General features: G+C 47.7%; 1 protein-coding gene across 1 annotated transcript in view; it reads right to left on the reverse strand.

Moving 5' to 3' along the window:
• Positions 1 to 22530, reverse strand: part of LOC138661436 (connector enhancer of kinase suppressor of ras 2-like) — a 468527-nt gene that overhangs the window by 68772 nt on the left and 377225 nt on the right. Inside the window, exons 9-10 of the mRNA XM_069746117.1 lie at positions 9361 to 9507; positions 2666 to 2799 (exon numbers count right to left, since the gene is read on the reverse strand). Coding sequence (XP_069602218.1) covers positions 2666 to 2799; positions 9361 to 9507 — 281 coding nt within the window. The remainder of the gene's footprint in view (positions 1 to 2665; positions 2800 to 9360; positions 9508 to 22530) is intronic.

Consider the following 22530-nt stretch of genomic DNA (forward strand, 5'->3'; position numbering starts at 1 on the left):
TGCAGCACAGCCCCAATAGAATGTAATGCAGCACAGCCCCCATAGAATGTAATACAGCACAGCCCCATAGAATGTAATACAGCACAGCCCCCATAGAATGTAATACAGCACAGCCCCATAGAATGTAATACAGCACAGCCCCAATAGAATGTAATGCAGCACAGCCCCCATAGAATGTAATGCAGCACAGCCCCAATAGAATGTAATGCAGCCCACCCCCATAGAATGTAATGCAGCACAGACCCCATAGAATGTAACACAGCACAGCCTCCATAGAATGTAATACAGCACAGCCCCCATAGAATGTAATGCAGCACAGACCCCATAGAATGTAACACAGCACAGCCCCCATAGAATGTAATACAGCACAGCCCCCATAGAATGTAATGCAGCACAGCCCCATATAATGTAATGCAGCCAGCCCCCATAGAATGTAATGCAGCACAGCCCCATAGAATGTAATGCAGCACAGCCCCATAGAATGTAATGCAGCACAGCCCCCATAGAATGTAATGCAGCACAGCCCCATAGAATGTAATACAGCACAGCCCCCATAGAATGTAATGCAGCACAGACCCCATAGAATGTAATACAGCACAGCCCCCATAGAATGTAATGCAGCACAGCCCCATATAATGTAATGCAGCCAGCCCCCATAGAATGTAATGCAGCACAGCCCCATAGAATGTAATGCAGCACAGCCCCATAGAATGTAATGCAGCACAGCCCCCATAGAATGTAATGCAGCACAGACCCCATAGAATGTAACACAGCACAGCCTCCATAGAATGTAATACAGCACAGCCCCCATAGAATGTAATGCAGCACAGCCCCATATAATGTAATGCAGCCAGCCCCCATAGAATGTAATGCAGCACAGCCCCATAGAATGTAATGCAGCACAGCCCCATAGAATGTAATGCAGCACAGCCCCCATAGAATGTAATGCAGCACAGCCCCATAGAATGTAATACAGCACAGCCCCATAGAATGTAATGCAGCACAGCCCCATAGAATGTAATGCAGCACAGCCCCCATAGAATGTAATGCAGCACAGCCCCCATAGAATGTAATGCAGCACAGCCCCATAGAATGTATTGCAGCACAGCCCCCATAGAATGTATTGCAGCACAACCCCATAGAATGTAATACAGCACAGCCCCCATAGAATGTATTGCAGCACAGCCCCCATACCCATAGAATGTAATGCAGCCCCCCCCCCCATGGCCCCACAATCCAGTTATCACTAATTGATGTATATATAAGAAAAAAAAAACATTCTACTCACCTTTCCTCTTGCCCCGCGCTGCTCCAGGCTCCGGTCTCAGCAGCTGCAGTCTGCCCGCCCGACACACAGCCGGTGCACAATGATATGACATCATCGCGCACACGCAGTGTCGAAGGCAGAGCGGGGAATGATGGGAGAGGGAGCGACAGCGGACGCTTTCTCCTCCATCATTGCATTCAACTGTACCGGCGTCATAGACGCCGGTATAGTTGAATGCGGGGCGCTGGGGAGTGTGCCAACAGCGGGAGGAGTGTGTGCCAACAGCGGGGGGGTGGGAGGGGAGTGTGCCGAGAGCGGGGGGAGTGTGCCGAGAGCGGGGGGAGTGTGCCGTTAGCGGGGGGAGTGTGCCGAGAGTGGGGGGAGTGTGCCGAGAGCAGGGGGAGTGTGCCGACAGCGGGGGGAGTGTGCTAACAGCAGGGGGAGTGTGCCAACGGCAGGGGGAGTGTGCCGAGAGCGGGGGAAGTGTGCCAACAGCAGGGGGAGTGTGCCGAGAGCGGGGGGAGTGTGCCAACAGCGGGGGGAGTGTGCCGAGAGCGGGGGGAGTGTGCCGAGAGCGGGGGGAGTGTGCCGTTAGCGGGGGGAGTGTGCCGAGAGTGGGGGGAGTGTGCCGAGAGCAGGGGGAGTGTGCCGACAGCGGGGGGAGTGTGCTAACAGCAGGGGGAGTGTGCCAACGGCAGGGGGAGTGTGCCGAGAGCGGGGGAAGTGTGCCAACAGCAGGGGGAGTGTGCCGAGAGCGGGGGGAGTGTGCCAACAGCGGGGGGAGTGTGCCGAGAGCGGGGGGAGTGTGCAGAGAGCGGGGGGAGTGTGCCAACAGCAGGGTGAGTGTGCCGAGAGCGGGGGGAGTGTGCCAGCAGCGGGGGGAGTGTGCCGAGAGCAGGGGGAGTGTGCCGAGAGCGGGGGGAGTGTGCAGAGAGCGGGGGGAGTGTGCCAACAGCAGGGTGAGTGTGCCGAGAGCGGGGGGAGTGTGCCAGCAGCGGGGGGAGTGTGCCGAGAGCAGGGGGAGTGTGCCGAGAGCGGGGGGAGTGTGCCGACAGCGGGGGGAGTGTGCCGAGAGTAGGGGGAGTGTGCCGAGAGTAGGGGGAGTGTGCCGACAGCAGGGGGAGTGTGCCGACAGCGGGGGGAGTGTGCCGACAGCAGGGGGAGTGTGCCGACAGCGGGGGGAGTGTGCCGACAGTGGCACACTCGAGCGGCCCACTACTGCCACCGGCCCTTTTGGCATTTGCCAGAACTGCCCGATAGCCAGTCCACCCCGCCCCTGAAGTACGAGCCCCCTGAAGTACGAGCCCCCTGAAGTACAAGCCCTCTAAGCCTTCGATGGCGGATGATAAATGATTCCTCACCAGGCATCATATTCAGGAAATCTCTCCGGATCTTTACCTGGGGCCATAGAGTCCGGACACCGGAGACAGAATGAAGACGTCATGGAGGGTGGAACCGTCCAGCTTAGAGGACATCCCCATGGTGCCCGTCGGGGTGGTGTTACCACTGGTGGGACTGGTGGGAATTACAGGCTGAGGAAAAAAAAGGAGCACAGAGTAATTAGCAAACTGTAAAGTATGTGAACCTCCAACACAATACTTTATGGTAACAGTGCATGAAAGAAAGGTGAGGTGCGTGGCTCCCCAAAATATTCATGAAGGGAGGCCGGCGTGGTCGTGTCAGGCAGAGGCTGGTGTGTTTGTCTCACACAGAGGCTGGCACGGTCGTCACAAGCAGAATCCGTCGCGGTCGTCTCAAACAGAGGCCGGCGCAGTAGTCTCAGGCAGAGGCCGGTGCGGTCGTCTCAAACAGAGGCCGGCGCAGTAGTCTCAGGCAGAGGCCGGTAGGTTCGCCCGAGGCAGAGGCCGGTGCGGTCGTCTCAGGCAGAGATCGGTGCGGTCGTCTCAGGCAGAGGCCGGTGCGGTCGTCTCAGGCAGAGGCCGGTTAGGTCTTCTCAGGCAGAGGCCGGTTAGGTCTTCTCAGGCAGAGGCCGGTGCAGTCGTCTCAGGCAGAGGCCGGTGCGGTCGTCTCAGGCAGAGGCCGGTGCGGTCATCTCAGGCAGAGGCCGGTGCAGTCGTCTCAGGCAGAGGTCTGTGCGGTTGTCTCAGGCAGAGGCCGGTGCAGTCGTCTCAGGCAGAGGTCGGTTGGGTCGTCTCAGGCAGAGGTCTGTGCGGTCGTCTCAGGCAGAGGCCGGTGCGGTCGTCTCAGGCAGAGGCCGGTGCGGTCTTCTCAGGCAGAGGTCTGTGCGGTCTTCTCAGGCAGAGGTCTGTGCGGTCTTCTCAGGCAGAGGTCTGTGCGGTCGTCTCAGGCAGAGGCCGGTTAGGTCTTCTCAGGCAGAGGCCGGTGCGGTCTTCTCAGGCAGAGGCCGGTTAGGTCTTCTCAGGCAGAGGTCGGTACGGTCGTCTCAGGCAGAGGCCGGTGCAGTCGTCTCAGGCAGAGATCGGTTAGGTCTTCTCAGGCAGAGGTCGGTACGGTCGTCTCAGGCAGAGGTCTGTGCGGTCGTCTCAGGCAGAGGCCGGTGCGGTCGTCTCAGGCAGAGGTCTGTGCGGTCTTCTCAGGCAGAGGTCTGTGCGGTCGTCTCAGGCAGAGGCCGGTTAGGTCTTCTCAGGCAGAGGCCGGTGCGGTCTTCTCAGGCAGAGGTCGGTGCGGTCGTCTCAGGCAGAGGTCTGTGCGGTCTTCTCAGGCAGAGGTCTGTGCGGTCTTCTCAGGCAGAGGCCGGTGCGGTCTTCTCAGGCAGAGGTCGGTGCGGTCGTCTCAGGCAGAGGTCTGTGCGGTCTTCTCAGGCAGAGGTCTGTGCGGTCGTCTCAGGCAGAGGCCGGTTAGGTCTTCTCAGGCAGAGGTCTGTGCGGTCGTCTCAGGCAGAGGCCGGTTAGGTCTTCTCAGGCAGAGGTCTGTGCGGTCGTCTCAGGCAGAGGTCGGTGCGGTCGTCTCAGGCAGAGGCCGGTTGGGTCGTCTCAGGCAGAGGCCGGTGGGGACGTCTCAGGCAGAGGCCGGTGGGGTCGTCTCAGGCAGAGGCCAGTGCGGTTGTCTCAGGCAGAGGCCGGTGCGGTCTTCTCAGGCAGAGGTCGGTTGGGTCGTCTCAGGCAGAGGTCGGTTGGGTCGTCTCAGGCAGAGGCCAGTGCGGTCGTCTCAGGCAGAGGCCGGTACGGTCGTCTCAGGCAGAGATCGGTTAGGTCTTCTCAGGCAGAGGTCTGTGCGGTCGTCTCAGGCAGAGGCTGGTGCGGTCGTCTCAGGCAGAGGCCGGTGCAGTCGTCTCAGGCAGAGGTCGGTTGGGTCGTCTCAGGCAGAGGTCTGTGCGGTCGTCTCAGGCAGAGGCCGGTGCGGTCGTCTCAGGCAGAGGCCGGTTAGGTCTTCTCAGGCAGAGGTCTGTGCGGTCGTCTCAGGCAGAGGCCGGTGCGGTCGTCTCAGGCAGAGGCCGGTTAGGTCTTCTCAGGCAGAGGTCTGTGCGGTCGTCTCAGGCAGAGGTCGGTGCGGTCGTCTCAGGCAGAGGTCGGTTGGGTCGTCTCAGGCAGAGGTCGGTTGGGTCGTCTCAAGCAGAGGCCAGTGGGGTTGCCTGAGGCAGAGGCCGGTGTGGTCACATCAGGCAGAGGCCGGTGGGGACGTCTCAGGCAGAGGCCGGTCCGGTCATCTCAGGCAGAGGCCGGTCCGGTCATCTCAGGCAGAGGCCGGTCCGGTCATCTCAGGCAGAGGCCGGTCCGGTCATCTCAGGCAGAGGCCGGTCCGGTCATCTCAGGCAGAGGCCGGTCCGGTCATCTCAGGCAGAGGCCGGTCCGGTCATCTCAGGCAGAAGCCGGTCCGGTCATCTCAGGCAGAGGTCTGTGCGGTCGTCTCAGGCAGAGGCCGGTCCGGTCATCTCAGGCAGAGGCCGGTCCGGTCATCTCAGGCAGAGGCCGGTCCGGTCATCTCAGGCAGAGGCCGGTCCGGTCATCTCAGGCAGAGGCCGGTCCGGTCATCTCAGGCAGAGGTCTGTGCGGTCGTCTCAGGCAGAGGCCAGTGGGGTCGTCTCACATACAGGTTGGCGCAGTTGTCTCAGGCAGAGGTAAATCAACACATGTTCTGCACTCCAAAATCTCGTCTTGGGTTCGTCCTGCCACCGTCCGGCTTCACCTCCACCTGCACAATCAGTAAATTGTCTCCCTGCTCAATAAACGCTAAAAAGGAGACGAGATCCCACTGCTAAATATAACCACGACGAGCGAGCGCCAATCACAGGGAATGAAAGATTAATCTGCAGCTCTGACAGCGAAAGGAAAAGGTCTATTAATCTCAGGAAGAAGCTGCAGCAAAGACGAAAACCGGCAAATACCAAAGACGAGAGTCAAGATAAGTCCACAGACAATGTCCAAGAGAGATTCCCCGAGTCTGTGCCAGCGGGAGCAAAACTCATTTATATCATTGCATCATAAATATCAGTAATGCATGTACACAGTGACTGCACCAGCAGAATAGTGAGTGCAGCTCTGGAGTATAATACAGAATGTAACTCAGGATCAGTATTGTAATGTATGTACACAGTGACTGCACCAGCAGAATAGTGAGTGCAGCTCTGGAGTATAATACAGAATGTAACTCAGGATCAGTATTGTAATGTATGTACACAGTGACTGCACCAGCAGAATAGTGAGTGCAGCTCTGGGGTATAATACAGGATGTAACTCCTGATCAGTAATGTATGTACACAGTGACTGCACCAGCAGAATAGTGAGTGCAGCTCTGGAGTATAATACAGAATGTAACTCAGGATCAGTATTGTAATGTATGTACACAGTGACTGCACCAGCAGAATAGTGAGTGCAGCTCTGGAGTATAATACAGAATGTAACTCAGGATCAGTATTGTAATGTATGTACACAGTGACTGCACCAGCAGAATAGTGAGTGCAGCTCTGGAGTATAATACAGAATGTAACTCAGGATCAGTATTGTAATGTATGTACACAGTGACTGCACCAGCAGAATAGTGAGTGCAGCTCTGGGGTATAATACAGGATGTAACTCCTGATCAGTAATGTATGTACACAGTGACTGCACCAGCAGAATAGTGAGTGCAGCTCTGGAGTATAATACAGAATGTAACTCAGGATCAGTATTGTAATGTATGTACACAGTGACTGCACCAGCAGAATAGTGAGTGCAGCTCTGGAGTATAATACAGGATGTAACTCAGGATCAGTAATGTAATGTATGGACACAGTGACTGCAGCTCTGGAGTATGATACAGGATGTAACTCAGGATCAGTAATGTAATGTATGTACACAGTGACTGCACCAGCAGAATAGTGAGTGCAGCTCTGGGGTATAATACAGGATGTAACTCAGGATCAGTAATGTATGTACACAGTGACTGCACCAGCAGAATAGTGAGTGCAGCTCTGGGGTATAATACAGGATGTAACTCAGGATCAGTAATGTATGTACACAGTGACTGCACCAGCAGAATAATGAGTGCAGCTCTGGAGTATGATACAGGATGTAACTCAGGATCAGTAATGTAATGTATGTACACAGTGACTGAACCAGCAGAATAGTGAGTGCAGCTCTGGGGTATAATACAGGATGTAATTCAGGATCAGTAATGTATGTACACAGTGACTGCACCAGCAGAATAGTGAGTGCAGCTCTGCAGTATAATACAGGATGTAACTCAGGATCAGTAATGTAATGTATGTACACATTGACTGCACCAGCAGAATAGTGAGTGCAGCTGTGGAGTATAATACAGGATGTAACTCAGGATCAGTAATGTATGTACACAGTCACTGCACCAGCAGAATAGTGAGCGCAGCTCTGGGGTATAATACAGGATGTAACTCAGGATCAGTAATGTATGTACACAGTGCCTGCACCAGCAGAATAGTGAGTGCAGCTCTGGGGTATAATACAGAATGTAACTCTGGATTAGTAATGTAATGTATGTACACAGTGACTGCACCAGCAGAATAGTGAGTGCAGCTCTGGGGTATAATACAGGATGTAACTCAGGATCAGTAATGTAATCTATGTACACAGTGACTGCACCAGCAGAATAGTGAGTGCAGCTCTGGGGTATAATACAGGATGTAACTCAGGATCAGTAATGTATGTACACAGTGACTGCACCAGCAGAATAGTGAGTGCAGCTCTGGGGTATAATACAGAATGTAACTCTGGATTAGTAATGTAATGTATGTACACAGTGACTGCACCAGCAGAATAGTGAGTGCAGCTCTGGGGTATAATACAGGATGTAACTCAGGATCAGTAATGTAATGTATGTACACAGTGACTGCACCAGCAGAATAGTGAGTGCAACTCTGGGGTATAATACAGGATGTAACTCAGGATCAGTAATGTATGTACACAGTGACTGCACCAGCAGAATAGTGAGTGCAGCTCTGGGGTATAATACAGGATGTAACTCTGGATTAGTAATGTAATGTATGTACACAGTGACTGCACCAGCAGAATAGTGAGTGCAGATCTGGGGTATAATACAGAATGTAACTCTGGATTAGTAATGTAATGTATGTACACAGTGACTGCACCAGCAGAATAGTGAGTGCAGCTCTGGAGTATAATACAGAATGTAACTCTGGATTAGTAATGTAATGTATGTACACAGTGACTGCACCAGCAGAATAGTGAGTGCAGCTCTGGGGTATAATACAGAATGTAACTCTGGATTAGTAATGTAATGTATGTACACAGTGACTGCACCAGCAGAATAGTGAGTGCAGCTCTGGAGTATAATACAGAATGTGACTCCGGATTAGTAATGTAATGTATGTACACAGTGACTGCACCAGCAGAATAGTGAGTGCAGCTCTGGAGTATAATACAGGATGTAACTCCGGATTAGTAATGTAATGTATGTACACAGTGAATGCACCAGCAGAATAGTGAGTGCAGCTCTGGGGTATAATACAGGATGTAACTCAGGATCAGTAATGTAATCTATGTACACAGTGACTGCACCAGCAGAATAGTGAGTGCAGCTCTGGGGTATAATACAGGATGTAACTCAGGATCAGTAATGTATGTACACAGTGACTGCACCAGCAGAATAGTGAGTGCAGCTCTGGGGTATAATACAGAATGTAACTCTGGATTAGTAATGTAATGTATGTACACAGTGACTGCACCAGCAGAATAGTGAGTGCAGCTCTGGGGTATAATACAGGATGTAACTCAGGATCAGTAATGTAATGTATGTACACAGTGACTGCACCAGCAGAATAGTGAGTGCAACTCTGGGGTATAATACAGGATGTAACTCAGGATCAGTAATGTATGTACACAGTGACTGCACCAGCAGAATAGTGAGTGCAGCTCTGGGGTATAATACAGGATGTAACTCTGGATTAGTAATGTAATGTATGTACACAGTGACTGCACCAGCAGAATAGTGAGTGCAGATCTGGGGTATAATACAGAATGTAACTCTGGATTAGTAATGTAATGTATGTACACAGTGACTGCACCAGCAGAATAGTGAGTGCAGCTCTGGAGTATAATACAGAATGTAACTCTGGATTAGTAATGTAATGTATGTACACAGTGACTGCACCAGCAGAATAGTGAGTGCAGCTCTGGGGTATAATACAGAATGTAACTCTGGATTAGTAATGTAATGTATGTACACAGTGACTGCACCAGCAGAATAGTGAGTGCAGCTCTGGAGTATAATACAGAATGTGACTCCGGATTAGTAATGTAATGTATGTACACAGTGACTGCACCAGCAGAATAGTGAGTGCAGCTCTGGAGTATAATACAGGATGTAACTCCGGATTAGTAATGTAATGTATGTACACAGTGAATGCACCAGCAGAATAGTGAGTGCAGCTCTGGGGTATAATACAGGATGTAACTCCGGATTAGTAATGTAATGTATGTACACAGTGACTGCACCAGCAGAATAGTGAGTGCAGCTCTGGAGTATAATACAGGATGTAACTCCGGATTAGTAATGTAATGTATGTACACAGTGACTGCACCAGCAGAATAGTGAGTGCAGCTCTGGAGTATAATACAGGCTGTAACTCCGGATTAGTAATGTGTGCACACAGTGTCTCTTTGGTTTATGGATTGTAAGACTTATTGGTATTCTGGTACCTGTAGTGCGAGGGGTTTCCATCTGACGTTCTTTAGAAGTGCAGGGGCTGATGCTAAGGTGTTCTGCGGTCTTTTCTTCAGGGTCAGGATAACTCCACTGGGGTCTTCTCTTAGAGCGTTGACTAAATTCTTTAGTTGCCAACCAACCTGCAGAAGGAATAATATTAAATACACATAACACATGATCGTCTTAGATACACAGCTCAGAGGACGGTATCTCACATAACTGGATTAGATACTTTTATACGGTTTTGTGCAGTGATTTCTCCTCTTTTATGATGATATGGGCACTGGAGTCTTATGGGGCAGAGTCTTAGACATATACAGTCCTGGCTGCTGTGACGGTCGCAGATATTTAGCCGCTCACTTGACAATGAGACTGATATCACTTTTAATAAAATTCTCAGCAACATTTTCCAGAACGCAGAATCCACTGCTGAAAATACAGGACGAGAAAGAACAGCGGTGACCTCCGTTATCTGCGAACGTGAGCGTCCGCGGGATGGTAATAAATACCGCACAAAGGGTTAATTACAGAGGAGACGAGACGTATCTAAGGAAGGTAACACATGTATAATGAGAAGCTCGGCACCTTCTCCTATACTGCCGAAAAATGTATTACATATGATGGGCTTAGATACGTCACCTCAGCAGACAGTATTCCACATAATAGGATTAGATACATGAGCTCAGCAGAAAAGGACTAAATGCAGCAGCTCAAGAAACAAAGTCACGTCATAGATGTTATAGGCTTAGATGCAGCGGCACGTCAGATAGGATCAGATATGAAAGGCTTGGGTACAGTGGCTCACTGATAGTATCACACATGACAGGATTAGATACTGCATCTCCCAAGACAGTATCACACATGACAGGATTAGAGACAGTGACTTAGTAGATGTATCACGCATGCTAGGCTAAGATACTGCATCTCATCAGACAGTATCACACATGACTGGATTAGAGACAGTGGTTCAGTAGATGGTATCACGCAAGCTAGGCTTAGATACTGCATCTCATGAAACAGTATCACAAATGATTGGATTAAATAAGGTGACTCAGCAGATGGTATCACACATTATAGGATTAGATATTGCATCTCATCAATCAGTATCATACATGATTGGATTAAATAAGATGACTCAGCAGATGGTATCACATATTATAGGATTAGATACTGCATCTCTTCAGACAGTATCACACATGATTGGATTAGAGACAGTGGCTCCGTATATGGTATCACGCATGCTAGGCTTAGATACTGCATCTCATCAGACAGTATCACACATGATTGGATTAGATACAGTGGCTCAGTAGATGGTATCACACATGCTAGGCTTAGATACTGCATCTCGTCAGACAGTATCATACATGATTGGATTAAATAAGGTGACTCAGCAGATGGTATCACATATTATAGGATTAGATACTACATCTCATCAGACAGTATCATACATGATTGGATTAAATAAGGTGACTGAGCAGATGGTATCACATATTATAGGATTAGATACTAAACCTCATCAGACAGTATCATACATGATTGGATTAAATAAGGTGACTCAGCAGATGGTATCACATATTATAGGATTAGATACTACATCTCATCAGACAGTATCATACATGATTGGATTAGAGACAGTGGCTCCGTATATGGTATCACGCATGCTAGGCTTAGATACTGCATCTCATCAGACAGTATCACACATGATTGGATTAGATACAGTGGCTCAGTAGATGGTATCACACATGCTAGGCTTAGATACTGCATCTCATCAGACAGTATCACACATGATTGGATTAGATACAGTGGCTCAGTAGATGGTATCACACATGCTAGGCTTAGATACTGCATCTCGTCAGACAGTATCATACATGATTGGATTAAATAAGGTGACTCAGCAGATGGTATCACATATTATAGGATTAGATACTACATCTCATCAGACAGTATCATACATGATTGGATTAAATAAGGTGACTGAGCAGATGGTATCACATATTATAGGATTAGATACTACATCTCATCAGACAGTATCATACATGATTGGATTAAATAAGGTGACTCAGCAGATGGTATCACATATTATAGGATTAGATACTACATCTCATCAGACAGTATCATACATGATTGGATTAAATAAGGTGACTCAGCAGATGGTATCACACATTATAGGATCAGATACTAAATCTTACCAGACAATACAACCCATGATAGGATTAGATACTGCATCTCATCAGACAGTATCACACGTTTGGATTAAATACTGTATCTCATCAGACAGTATCACACGTTTGGATTAAATACTGTATCTCATCAGACAGTATCTCGCATGATTGGATTAGATATAAATGATAGACTTGGATACTGCTCCTGATCAGACAGTACCATACATGCAGCTTAGATGCACTGCTCTTAGATACCGTGGCGGATTACTCTGACTGTCATCCTCGTATTTCTTTCTACGTCGTTTCCATATTTAATATAACAGGAGTCGTGACTAAGGCGGCGTTAGAAGATGAAGGACGGCGGACGCGACATGTCATAATGAAGCAGAGGATGAAGAAGCGACGTTCTGCCTGTAATGTGGGATCCCGGAGACGGCGCAGAAAATAATTAAGGCGCACTTCAAAGAAAATTCCCCAGAGAGGCGGCGAGGTGGAGCGAGATTTCTGGTCTGTGACAGGTGGAATATTCCAGGAAAAAGAAGAAACATGTTCAGTGTTAACCATGAAAGTCGCCGCCGCTGGTTCTGCTCCGTCCGTTGTGGGAATAATTAGAACAAGAAAAAAAATCTAAAACAAAAAATCCCAGAAACTACAATAAAAAACACATTCAGCTCTGTCCTGACGCGTCCCGGCCGTGCGCTGCCCACTGCAGGGAGAGAAGTATCGGAGCAATTCACACCGCTACATTGTAACAAGACTGGATACTTCATTACATCTAACAACACACGAGCAAAACAAACGAGGAAGAAAGAAGTCGGCTTTACTACACAGCTAACCGCTCCATTCACTGCCAGAGCAGCAATAACGAGTCAATGCTAAATAACAGCTCATATGTCACTTTCAGAGCTGTAATCGTAATTATGCAGTTACATTACAGTTTACATTTCAATCACTTCCAGAGCTGTAATCACAACTCTGTTATTATCATTCATATCTGCTATCAGAATTCTGCTGAAAAAGTGTGGCACCCCAGGAGTCCGGTTGCCACAATGGCATTGCCTTCCTCACAGGGGGTGATGTCATGCCTGGAGGTAAGGAGGGATCCCCTCGGCAGGTAACACAAACATGCAACACCTTCCTGACTCCAGACCAGAAGGGGAAGCTCTAAACCCGGTTTCAGGGGAACTTCCCTATATGTTCTGGTCTGGAGGCGGCGTTAGTTAGTCTGTGGGTAGGGACAGTGAGTGAGGGTCGAGGACTCAAGAGAGGAAAGCCTGGGGTGTGGAGCTGCGACTGAGCTCACCCCAGGATTAAGCGGCAAAGAAACCAGACACCGGAGTCTGTGGTTGCAAGGGTACTAAAGGCTAAGCAACTAAAGCCGGAGGGCAGAAGACTGCAGGTCTCCTGGCCCCATCTGGTACCTGTAGGCACCGCAGCAGGTCAGGAGCCTGGGGCGGCCAGTGAGAAGACAATGGCCATGAAAAGCTCATGCTGTCAGCCATACGGGTTAGGAGAAACAGACACTGAGAAGAACTTGTGCAGAGCTTCAGGCAGCAAGGGACAGAAAATACAGCGCAGAAGGAAGGCCTCCGAACCCACCAGGCTAGGTGGATCCAAAGTTACTTTCAGGCAACACCTGTAACCTGTGCCCCAGACTGCACCTGCAATTCACCAGTAAAAGGTAAAGGAAACCGCAACCCTTGTGTCCTCCAATCATTTCCTGCCCCCTTCTAGGGCTGCACCCCACCGTCTATCATCCCTTACCAACTGTACTGGTAGCCCTGGGGCTGCTGCATTACCATCGGCCCCAGCAGTCCCTTTAAGCAGCGTCGGCCATCCTGGCCAAACACCACAGGTGGCGTCACGAATTATCCCCCCATAGACTTTATTTTCCACTTCCCTTCCTCATTTTTGTTGGACGCCCAGGACCACGGACGGGGGGACTGCTACCGTGACCACCCCTTTAAGTGTCTTGAGGACCCGGTCCGAGTACCCCATGGTCCAAAAGCACCCATTGTACACCAGTCACATCCGGAGCTGTACTCACAGTTCTACTATTATCAATATTCATGCTCCATTCACATTCAAAGCTGCATTAACAACTTCTGCTGGGGTAGTAAACATTAATACTTGACTCGCATCCAGAGCTGTAAGCAAAACTCTGCTATTATTACAGATTATACTAAATTCACATCCAGAGCTGCAATCAGAATTCTTCTGTTCTGTTATGCCTTAGTCCACATATTGCATAAAGGTTTGGCATGAAATTTTAACACCGCCTTTGACCGAAACAAATCTGCAACAACTACGGCATGCTACAATTATCCAGAGCATGCCCTCTATTCTCTGTGGATCTTCTATACGGCATGCACAAAGGGTTATATAAAAGAAACTGATCTGAAAAAGGAGAGCAAGAATAATGCTGCATGCACAACAGCAGTCACAGAGGAAAGCGTAAACTGAGAGGAGATTCCACAGTAAAACACAAGGGGGAGCCACTGAGCTCAGAAAATCAACTAACAGAAGAAAAGCAATGAAAGAAGTGACTGACATAATCATAGACCACAAATATAGGAGATTGAATAAGAATATTATCTAAGTTATATTCTTGTACATAGGGGTAGTATTATAGTAGTTATATTGTACATAGGGGCAGTATTATAGTAGTTATATTCTTGTACATAGGAGCAGTATTATAGTAGTTATATTCTTGTACATAGGGGCTGTATTATAGTAGTTATATTCTTGTACATAGGGGCAGTATTATAGTAGTTATATTCTTGTACATAGGGGCAGTATTATAGTAGTTATATTCTTGTACATAGGAGCAGTATTATAGTAGTTACTAGATTGTGGCCCGATTCTAACGCATCGGGTATTCTAGAATATGCATGTCCCCGTAGTATATGGACAATGATAATTCCAGAATTCGCGGCAGACTTTGACCGTCGCTGATTGGTCGAGGCAACCTTTATGACATCATCGTCGCCATGGCAACCATTATGACATCATCATCGCTGTGCCCGTTGCTGATTGGTCGAGGCCTGGCGGCCTCGACCAATCAGACGCGGGATTTCTACGTCCTTTATGACATCATCGTCGCTGTGCCCGTTGCTGATTGGTCGAGGCCTGGCGGCCTCGACCAATCAGAGAGCCGGGATTTCCAGGACAGACAGACAGACAGACAGACGGAAAAACCCTTAGACAATTATATATATAGATATTCTTGTACATAGGAGCAGTATTATAGTAGTTATATTCTTGTATATGGGGGCAGTATTATAGTAGTTATATTCTTGTACATAGGGGCAGTATTATAGTAGTTATATTCTTGTACATAGGAGCAGTATTATAGTAGTTATATTCTTGTACATAGGAGCGGTATTATAGTAGTTATGTTCTTGTATATAGGGGGCAGTATTATAGTAGTTATATTCTTGTACATAGGGGCAGCATTATAGTAGTTATATTCTGGTACATAGGGGCAGTATTATAGTAGTTATATTCTTGTACATAGGAGCAGTATTATAGTAGTTATATTCTTGTACATGGGAGCAGTATTATAGTAGTTATATTCTTGTACATAGGGGACAGTATTATAGTAGTTATATTCTTGTACATAGGAGCAGTATTATAGTAGTTATATTCTTGTACATAGGAGCATTATTATAGTAGTTATATTCTTGTACATAGGGGCAGTATTATAGAAGTTATATTCTTGTACATAGGGGCAGTATTATAGTAGTTATATTCTTGTACATAGGAGCAGTATTATAGTAGTTATATTCTTGTACATAGGGGCAGTATTATAGTAGTTATATTCTTGTACATAGGGGCAGTATTATAGTAGTTATATTCTTGTACATAGGAGCAGTATTATAGTAGTTATATTCTTGTACATAGGAGCAGTATTATAGTAGTTATATTCTTGTATATAGGGGCAGTATTATAGTAGTTATATTCTTGTACATAGGAGCAGTATTATAGAAGTTATATTCTTGTACATAGGAGCAGTATTATAGTAGTTATATTCTTGTACATAGGAGCAGTATTATAGTAGTTATATTCTTGTACATAGGAGCAGTATTATAGTAGTTATATTCTTGTACATAGGAGCAGTATTATAGTAGTTATATTCTTGTACATAGGGGCTGTATTATAGTAGTTATATTCTTGTACATAGGGGCAGTATTATAGTAGTTATATTCTTGTACATAGGAGCAGTATTATAGTAGTTATATTCTTGTACATAGGAGCAGTATTATAGTAGTTATATTCTTGTATATAGGGGCAGTATTATAGTAGTTATATTCTTGTACATAGGGGCAGTATTATAGTAGTTATATTCTTGTACATAGGAGCAGTATTATAGTAGTTATATTCTTGTACATAGGGGCAGTATTATAGTAGTTATATTCTTGTACATAGGGGCAGTATTATAGTAGTTATATTCTTGTACATAGGGGCAGTATTATAGTAGTTATATTCTTGTACATAGGGGCAGTATTATAGTAGTTATATTCTTGTACATAGGAGCATTATTATAGTAGTTATATTCTTGTACATAGGGGCAGTATTATAGAAGTTATATTCTTGTACATAGGGGCAGTATTATAGTAGTTATATTCTTGTACATAGGAGCAGTATTATAGTAGTTATATTCTTGTACATAGGGGCAGTATTATAGTAGTTATATTCTTGTACATAGGAGCAGTATTATAGTAATTATATTCTTGTACATAGGAGCAGTATTATAGTAGTTATATTCTTGTACATAGGAGCATTATTATAGTAGTTATATTCTTGTACATAGGGGCAGTATTATAGAAGTTATATTCTTGTACATAGGGGCAGTATTATAGTAGTTATATTCTTGTACATAGGGGCAGTATTATAGTAGTTATATTCCTGTACATAGGGAGCAGTATTATAGTAGTTATATTCTTGTACACAGGGCAGTATTATTAATGGATACAGTTTATATGTTAGAAATATAAAATAGTTTTCCGCTCCACCCACATGTACAGGAAACCTATGCAGTAGTATTTGCTCCTCTGGGGGAGGTTACATATTGGAGCGGGGGGTTTGCTCAGTAATAGACGGTGATTCAGTGTCTTTATTTTCTCGTGTCCATCGAGCTCTGTGATATAATAATGAGCACGATCTTGAGTCATATATTATCGGTGCGGGCTGTGACTTACTCAGGGCAGTGTTTGAGCAGATATCGATCATTCTCCGGTCTCACCAGCTGAAGGCAGCAAATTATTTTGTACCCTCTAATGGAAATGACGAGAACTCTAAAGATTTTATTGATTCCGGCTAAGTGGTCACATGGCTGCTAAAAATGGAATTCCTTATCCAGCAACTCGCACCCCCTGCCAGAGATCGGGGGTCCTGTCCTGTGTATCCAGGGTTAACGCTAAAGTGGTGGCTACCACTAACCGAATCTGGAAGTCAATGACTGATAGCAATCAGCCCCCAGCAGGTATCCGGGGGTTAACCTCATATCATTCCCTTTCACATCTCCACATAACGCTTCCTACTTCATTCACATCCAGAGCTGATTTCATAATTCTGCTAGTTCTTACACAACACTGCCTCATTGTGGGAGATGCAGTGTCCACTGCAGCTGATCATAGGAAATGTAGGGTGGTACTTGATCCGCTATTCTTTACACTGCAGGCTATGCTTTAAGGCTGGTTTCACACTTGCGTTTCAAAACGCATGCGTTTAAAAAAAAAACGCATGGTGAAAAAACGCATGTAAACGCGTGCAAACGCTGCGGTTTTTTTGACGCATGCGTTTTTGCATGTGGTGAAAAAAACGCGGCGTTTTGACGCGTTTACATGCGTTTTTTCATGCGTTTGCGTTTTTTAAACGCATGCAGATAAATGTGTGACAGCTGCCAATCATCAAAATAAAGTAAAAAACCCACTATAAACAGAAAGAGCTAGGGGTAGGGGTAGGGGTAGAGATCCTAATCCTAACCCTAAAGGGATCCTAACCCTACCCCTAACCCTAAAGGGATCCTAACCCTACCCCTAACCCTAACCCTACCCTTAAAGGGATTACGGGTAGGGTTAGGGTTAGGATCCCTTTATCAATTTTATGGTGTGGGGTGGTTTATCAGTGTGTTTTTATGTTTGTTTGTTTTTTTAAAAAACGCATGCGTTTTTAATGCATGCAAACGCATGCACAAAAAAACGCATGCGTTCCCATTGACTCCAATGTGTTTTTTGACCCCAAAAAAATGCATGAAAACGCATGCGTTTTTTTGTGTCCAAAAAACGCCTCTCAAAAATACTACAAGTTGCATTTTTGAAAATGAACGCATGCAGTAAAAAAACGCATGCGATTGAAAACGCGACCAAACGCGTACACAAAAAACCGCATGCGTTTTCAATGTTAAATATAGGGAAAAAAAACGCATGCGTTTTTTTGTGCAAAAAACGCTGCAGACAAAAACGCAAGTGTGTAACCACCCTTAGAGCCCCCTGAGTATTTCTCTAGAATTATTTATTAATTAATTAATTAATTAAAATGTTTCTCTTTATCTTTTCACAGCCGGCAGCTCACCCAGCATCACTGCATCCACAGGAGAGGAGCAAGAAATGGGAGCAGCGGACCCTGGCTGGAGATGGTACGGGGGTCTAGACTTTCCTGCTTCAGGGTCTTTTAGTCGCCGCTGATTTCCTTCACCGGATTGGGATTTTTGCACATTGAGCATATTGTGTGTAGCGGCGCCAAATCTCATCGGACCCCTCACCCTCTCTGGGGGAAAAAAACAAAGCCCATTAGGTTCTGGTACTTTTTATGTTACTGAACAAGTCCATTAGTCTGACACCTTCTCTGGGCTCTGCCTGCCCAATGCTGACCGCCCGCTGCTGACCACCTGCCCAACAAGTGCAGAGATCAGAAGCCCCCCAGACTCTGCTCCTGAGCGTAGACACAAACCAGATCATTAATGACCCAGTGGGTCCCGATAATCTCTAGTAAATCCCACTACATCTGAACTACAGACAACATATCAGCCGCAACAAATCAAATTAAACAGTAACAAAACTTTTTTTTTTATTTTATACATTTTTCAAGAGAGGAAAGTTATGAAACTTTGCAGATCACTTTATTAGGGGATTTGTACCTGTAATTGTCTTCCATTCCCCGGCTTTTGCCCAGTCTATTTTTTTTGCCTGCGGCTGCACTGATATCTGATCGCACTCATTTGGAGCACAGATGATGGCAGTGAGGGGTCAGCTCGGCTCCTGTGGGACTAACACTGGGAAGAAGCTGCTGCAGGAGATTGTGTGGACTAGCAAAAACCTCAGAGAAGAAGATTGGTGCTGACCCATCACCGCCAATGATATCAGTGCAGCTGCAGGAAGTGAATAGACTGGGAAAAATCAGGAGTTTGGAAGCCACTTACAGGCTACTTTTGATACAGGAAAGAAGACAAATCCTCCAAGAAAGTAATTTGCAAAGTGTTACGCACCTATCTAGGAGCCATGTTATGCACCCCTCTCCCAGGTCCTCTGAACTCTCTTGTGCTCCACCTCGGGCTTTGCAGATGGCGCGGCATGATCCCATGTGAACATCTACCTGAGGCTATATAAGGCTCATAAAGACACAGCCGTGTCTTGGTATGACTACTTCTAAATGCTCCAGAGTCCTATCTGGTCTCCAGGACCTCTGCTACCTGTCTGCCACCTCTGCAACCTGTCTGCGGGCTCCAGGACCTCTGCAACCTGTCTGCGGTCTCCAGGACCTCTGCAACCTGTCTGCGGGCTCCAGGACCTCTGCAACCTGTCTGCGGGCTCCAGGACCTCTGCAACCTGTCTGCGGGCTCCAGGACCTCTGCAACCTGTCTGCGGGCTCCAGGACCTCTGCAACCTGTCTGCGGGCTCCAGGACCTCTGCAACCTGTATGCGGCCTCCAGGTCCTCTGCTACCTGTCTGCCGTCTCCAGGACCTCTGCAACCTGTCTGCGGGCTCCAGGACCTCTGCAACCTGTATGCGGCCTCCAGGTCCTCTGCAACCTGTCTGCCGTCTCCAGGACCTCTGCTACCTGTCTGCCGTCTCCAGGACCTCTGCAACCTGTCTGCGGTCTCAAGGACCTCTGCTTCCTGTCTGCGGTCTCCAGGACCTCTGCTTCCTGTCTGCGGTCTCCAGGACCTCTGCTTCCTGTCTGCGGTCTCCAGGACCTCTGCTTCCTGTCTGCGGTCTCCAGGACCTCTGCTTCCTGTCTGCGGTCTCCAGGACCTCTGCTACCTGTCTGCCGTCTCCAGGACCTCTGCTTCCTGTCTGCGGTCTCCAGGACCTCTGCTTCCTGTCTGCGGTCTCCAGGACCTCTGCTTCCTGTCTGCGGTCTCCAGGACCTCTGCTTCCTGTCTGCGGTCTCCAGGACCTCTGCTTCCTGTCTGCGGTCTCCAGGACCTCTGCTTCCTGTCTGCGGTCTCCAGGACCTCTGCTTCCTGTCTGCGGTCTCCAGGACCTCTGCTTCCTGTCTGCGGTCTCCAGGAGCACTGCTACCTGTCTGCGGTCTCCAGGACCTCTGCTACCTGCTTCCCGCGTGCCTAAACTGTCTGCTGCACCGACGTCCATGGCACTTGTGCCCACCCGGACCTGGGATTTGAGGATGCACCTCACCAGGTGAACCTAACAAATAGTTTGTTAACTTTCCAGCTCGCAGCGAAAAAAATAATAAAAGTAAATGAGAGTTTAGTTACTATAATCATTTCCCCCATATTTTAATTCTGGTGAATCTATAATTTTGGATATTCATTTTGCATCATATAAAATTGCAGCCAATTTGTTATTTTCTATTAGAGCAGGTGGAGTTCGCCGCCCGTTCTGCCCTAGTTTGGAGAGATTCGCTCATCTCTAGCATGAACATGGCCGTAGTCCAGCAGAGAACCTTACAAATTAGGGGTGAGCATTTCCAGTGGAAACACTACAACTCCCAGCATTCTCTGGCTACTGGGGGGCATTGCAGTGGTCATACGTACATGGTGCAGGGTGAGGGTCGTGTCTGTGCAGTGTCGGGTGGGGAGCAGTCAGAATGTAGGGAGCTTGTAGGGTCACTGGCTGTCCCCCAATTCTCGAGTATTATCTCCCCAGAGCAGGACCCCGATGCACAGGGTGAGGAAGCAGAGGAGGGTAAATACACAGTGTAATTGGCCCCTGAGCCGGGGCCCGGCGGTGGATACGGCGGCACCGCCGGCCTCCTCCACTGAAGTGCTTAATGAGGCTGCAGGAGAACAGCAGATAATGTGCGGCTGGAACGACGCGTTTTACTGTTCAAGTCGCTAATTAAGCTCCATATCCGAACATGTTTGCAGGAAACAGAGCGTATTTTCATATTAGAGGCGCATTCATTTGGACACCATGAGCCGGGTATTTTGACAACACAGCCATAATTAGGAATTCTTGAAATCTCTCCAAAAAGCCGTTCACAGACTGAGACTCGACATGAACAAGAGGTTGAGGAAATCGAGTTTTGCATTTTAACCATCTGTGATAAATGGAGCTCATGTACCGCAATGAAATACAAATGTGGAACAGTTGTGCCGATTTCCCAGCCATGCGGAGACGCCAGGATGAATCCATAACATGATGGAGCATTTACCCAGTGCACCAGGATAGAACTGCAACATGACAGAGTCCTACCCAGTGCACCAGGATAGAACTGCAACATGACAGAGTCCTACCCAGTGCACCAGGATAGAACTGCAACATGACAGTCTTACCCAGTGCACCAGGATAGAACTGCAACATGACAGAGTCCTACCCAGTGCACCAGGATAGAACTGCAACATGACAGAGTCCTACCCAGTGCACCAGGATAGAACTGCAACATGACAGTCTTACCCAGTGCACCAGGATAGAACTGCAACATGACAGAGTCCTACCCAGTGCACCAGGATAGAACTGCAACATGACAGTCTTACCCAGTGCACCAGGATAGAACTGCAACATGACAGAGTCCTACCCAGTGCACCAGGATAGAACTGCAACATGACAGAGTCCTACCCAGTGCACCAGGATAGAACTGCAACATGACAGTCTTACCCAGTGCACCAGGAGAGAACTGCAACATGACAGAGTCCTACCCAGTGCACCAGGATAGAACTGCAACATGACAGAGTCCTACCCAGTGCACCAGGATAGAACTGCAACGTGACAGAGTCTTACCCAATGCACCAGGATAGAACTGCAACATGACAGAGTCCTACCCAGTGCACCAGGATAGAACTGCAACATGACAGAGTCCTACCCAGTGCACCAGGATAGAACTGCAACATGACAGAGTCCTACCCAGTGCACCAGGATAGAACTGCAACATGACAGAGTCCTACCCAGTGCACCAGGATAGAACTGCAACATGACAGTCTTACCCAGTGCACCAGGATAGAACTGCAACATGACAGTCTTACCCAGTGCACCAGGAGAGAACTGCAACATGACAGAGTCCTACCCAATGCACCAGAATAGAACTGCAACATGACAGAGTCCTACCCAGTGCACCAGGATAGAACTGCAACATGACAGAGTCCTACCCAGTGCACCAGGATAGAACTGCAACATGACAGAGTCCTACCCAGTGCACCAGGATAGAACTGCAACATGACAGAGTCCTACCCAGTGCACCAGGATAGAACTGCAACATGACAGTCTTACCCAGTGCACCAGGAGAGAACTGCAACATGACAGTCTTACCCAATGCACCAGGATAGAACTGCAACATGACAGAGTCCTACCCAGTGCACCAGGATAGAACTGCAACATGACAGAGTCCTACCCAGTGCACCAGGATAGAACTGCAACATGACAGAGTCCTACCCAGTGCACCAGGATAGAACTGCAACATGACAGAGTCTTACCCAATGCACCAGGATAGAACTGCAACATGACAGAGCCCTACCCAGTGCACCAGGATAGAACTGCAATGTGACAGAGTCTTACCCAATGCACCAGGATAGAACTGCAACATGACAGAGCCCTACCC

The sequence above is a fragment of the Ranitomeya imitator genome, chromosome 2 (assembly GCF_032444005.1).
Source record: "Ranitomeya imitator isolate aRanImi1 chromosome 2, aRanImi1.pri, whole genome shotgun sequence".
NCBI lineage: Eukaryota > Metazoa > Chordata > Amphibia > Anura > Dendrobatidae > Ranitomeya > Ranitomeya imitator.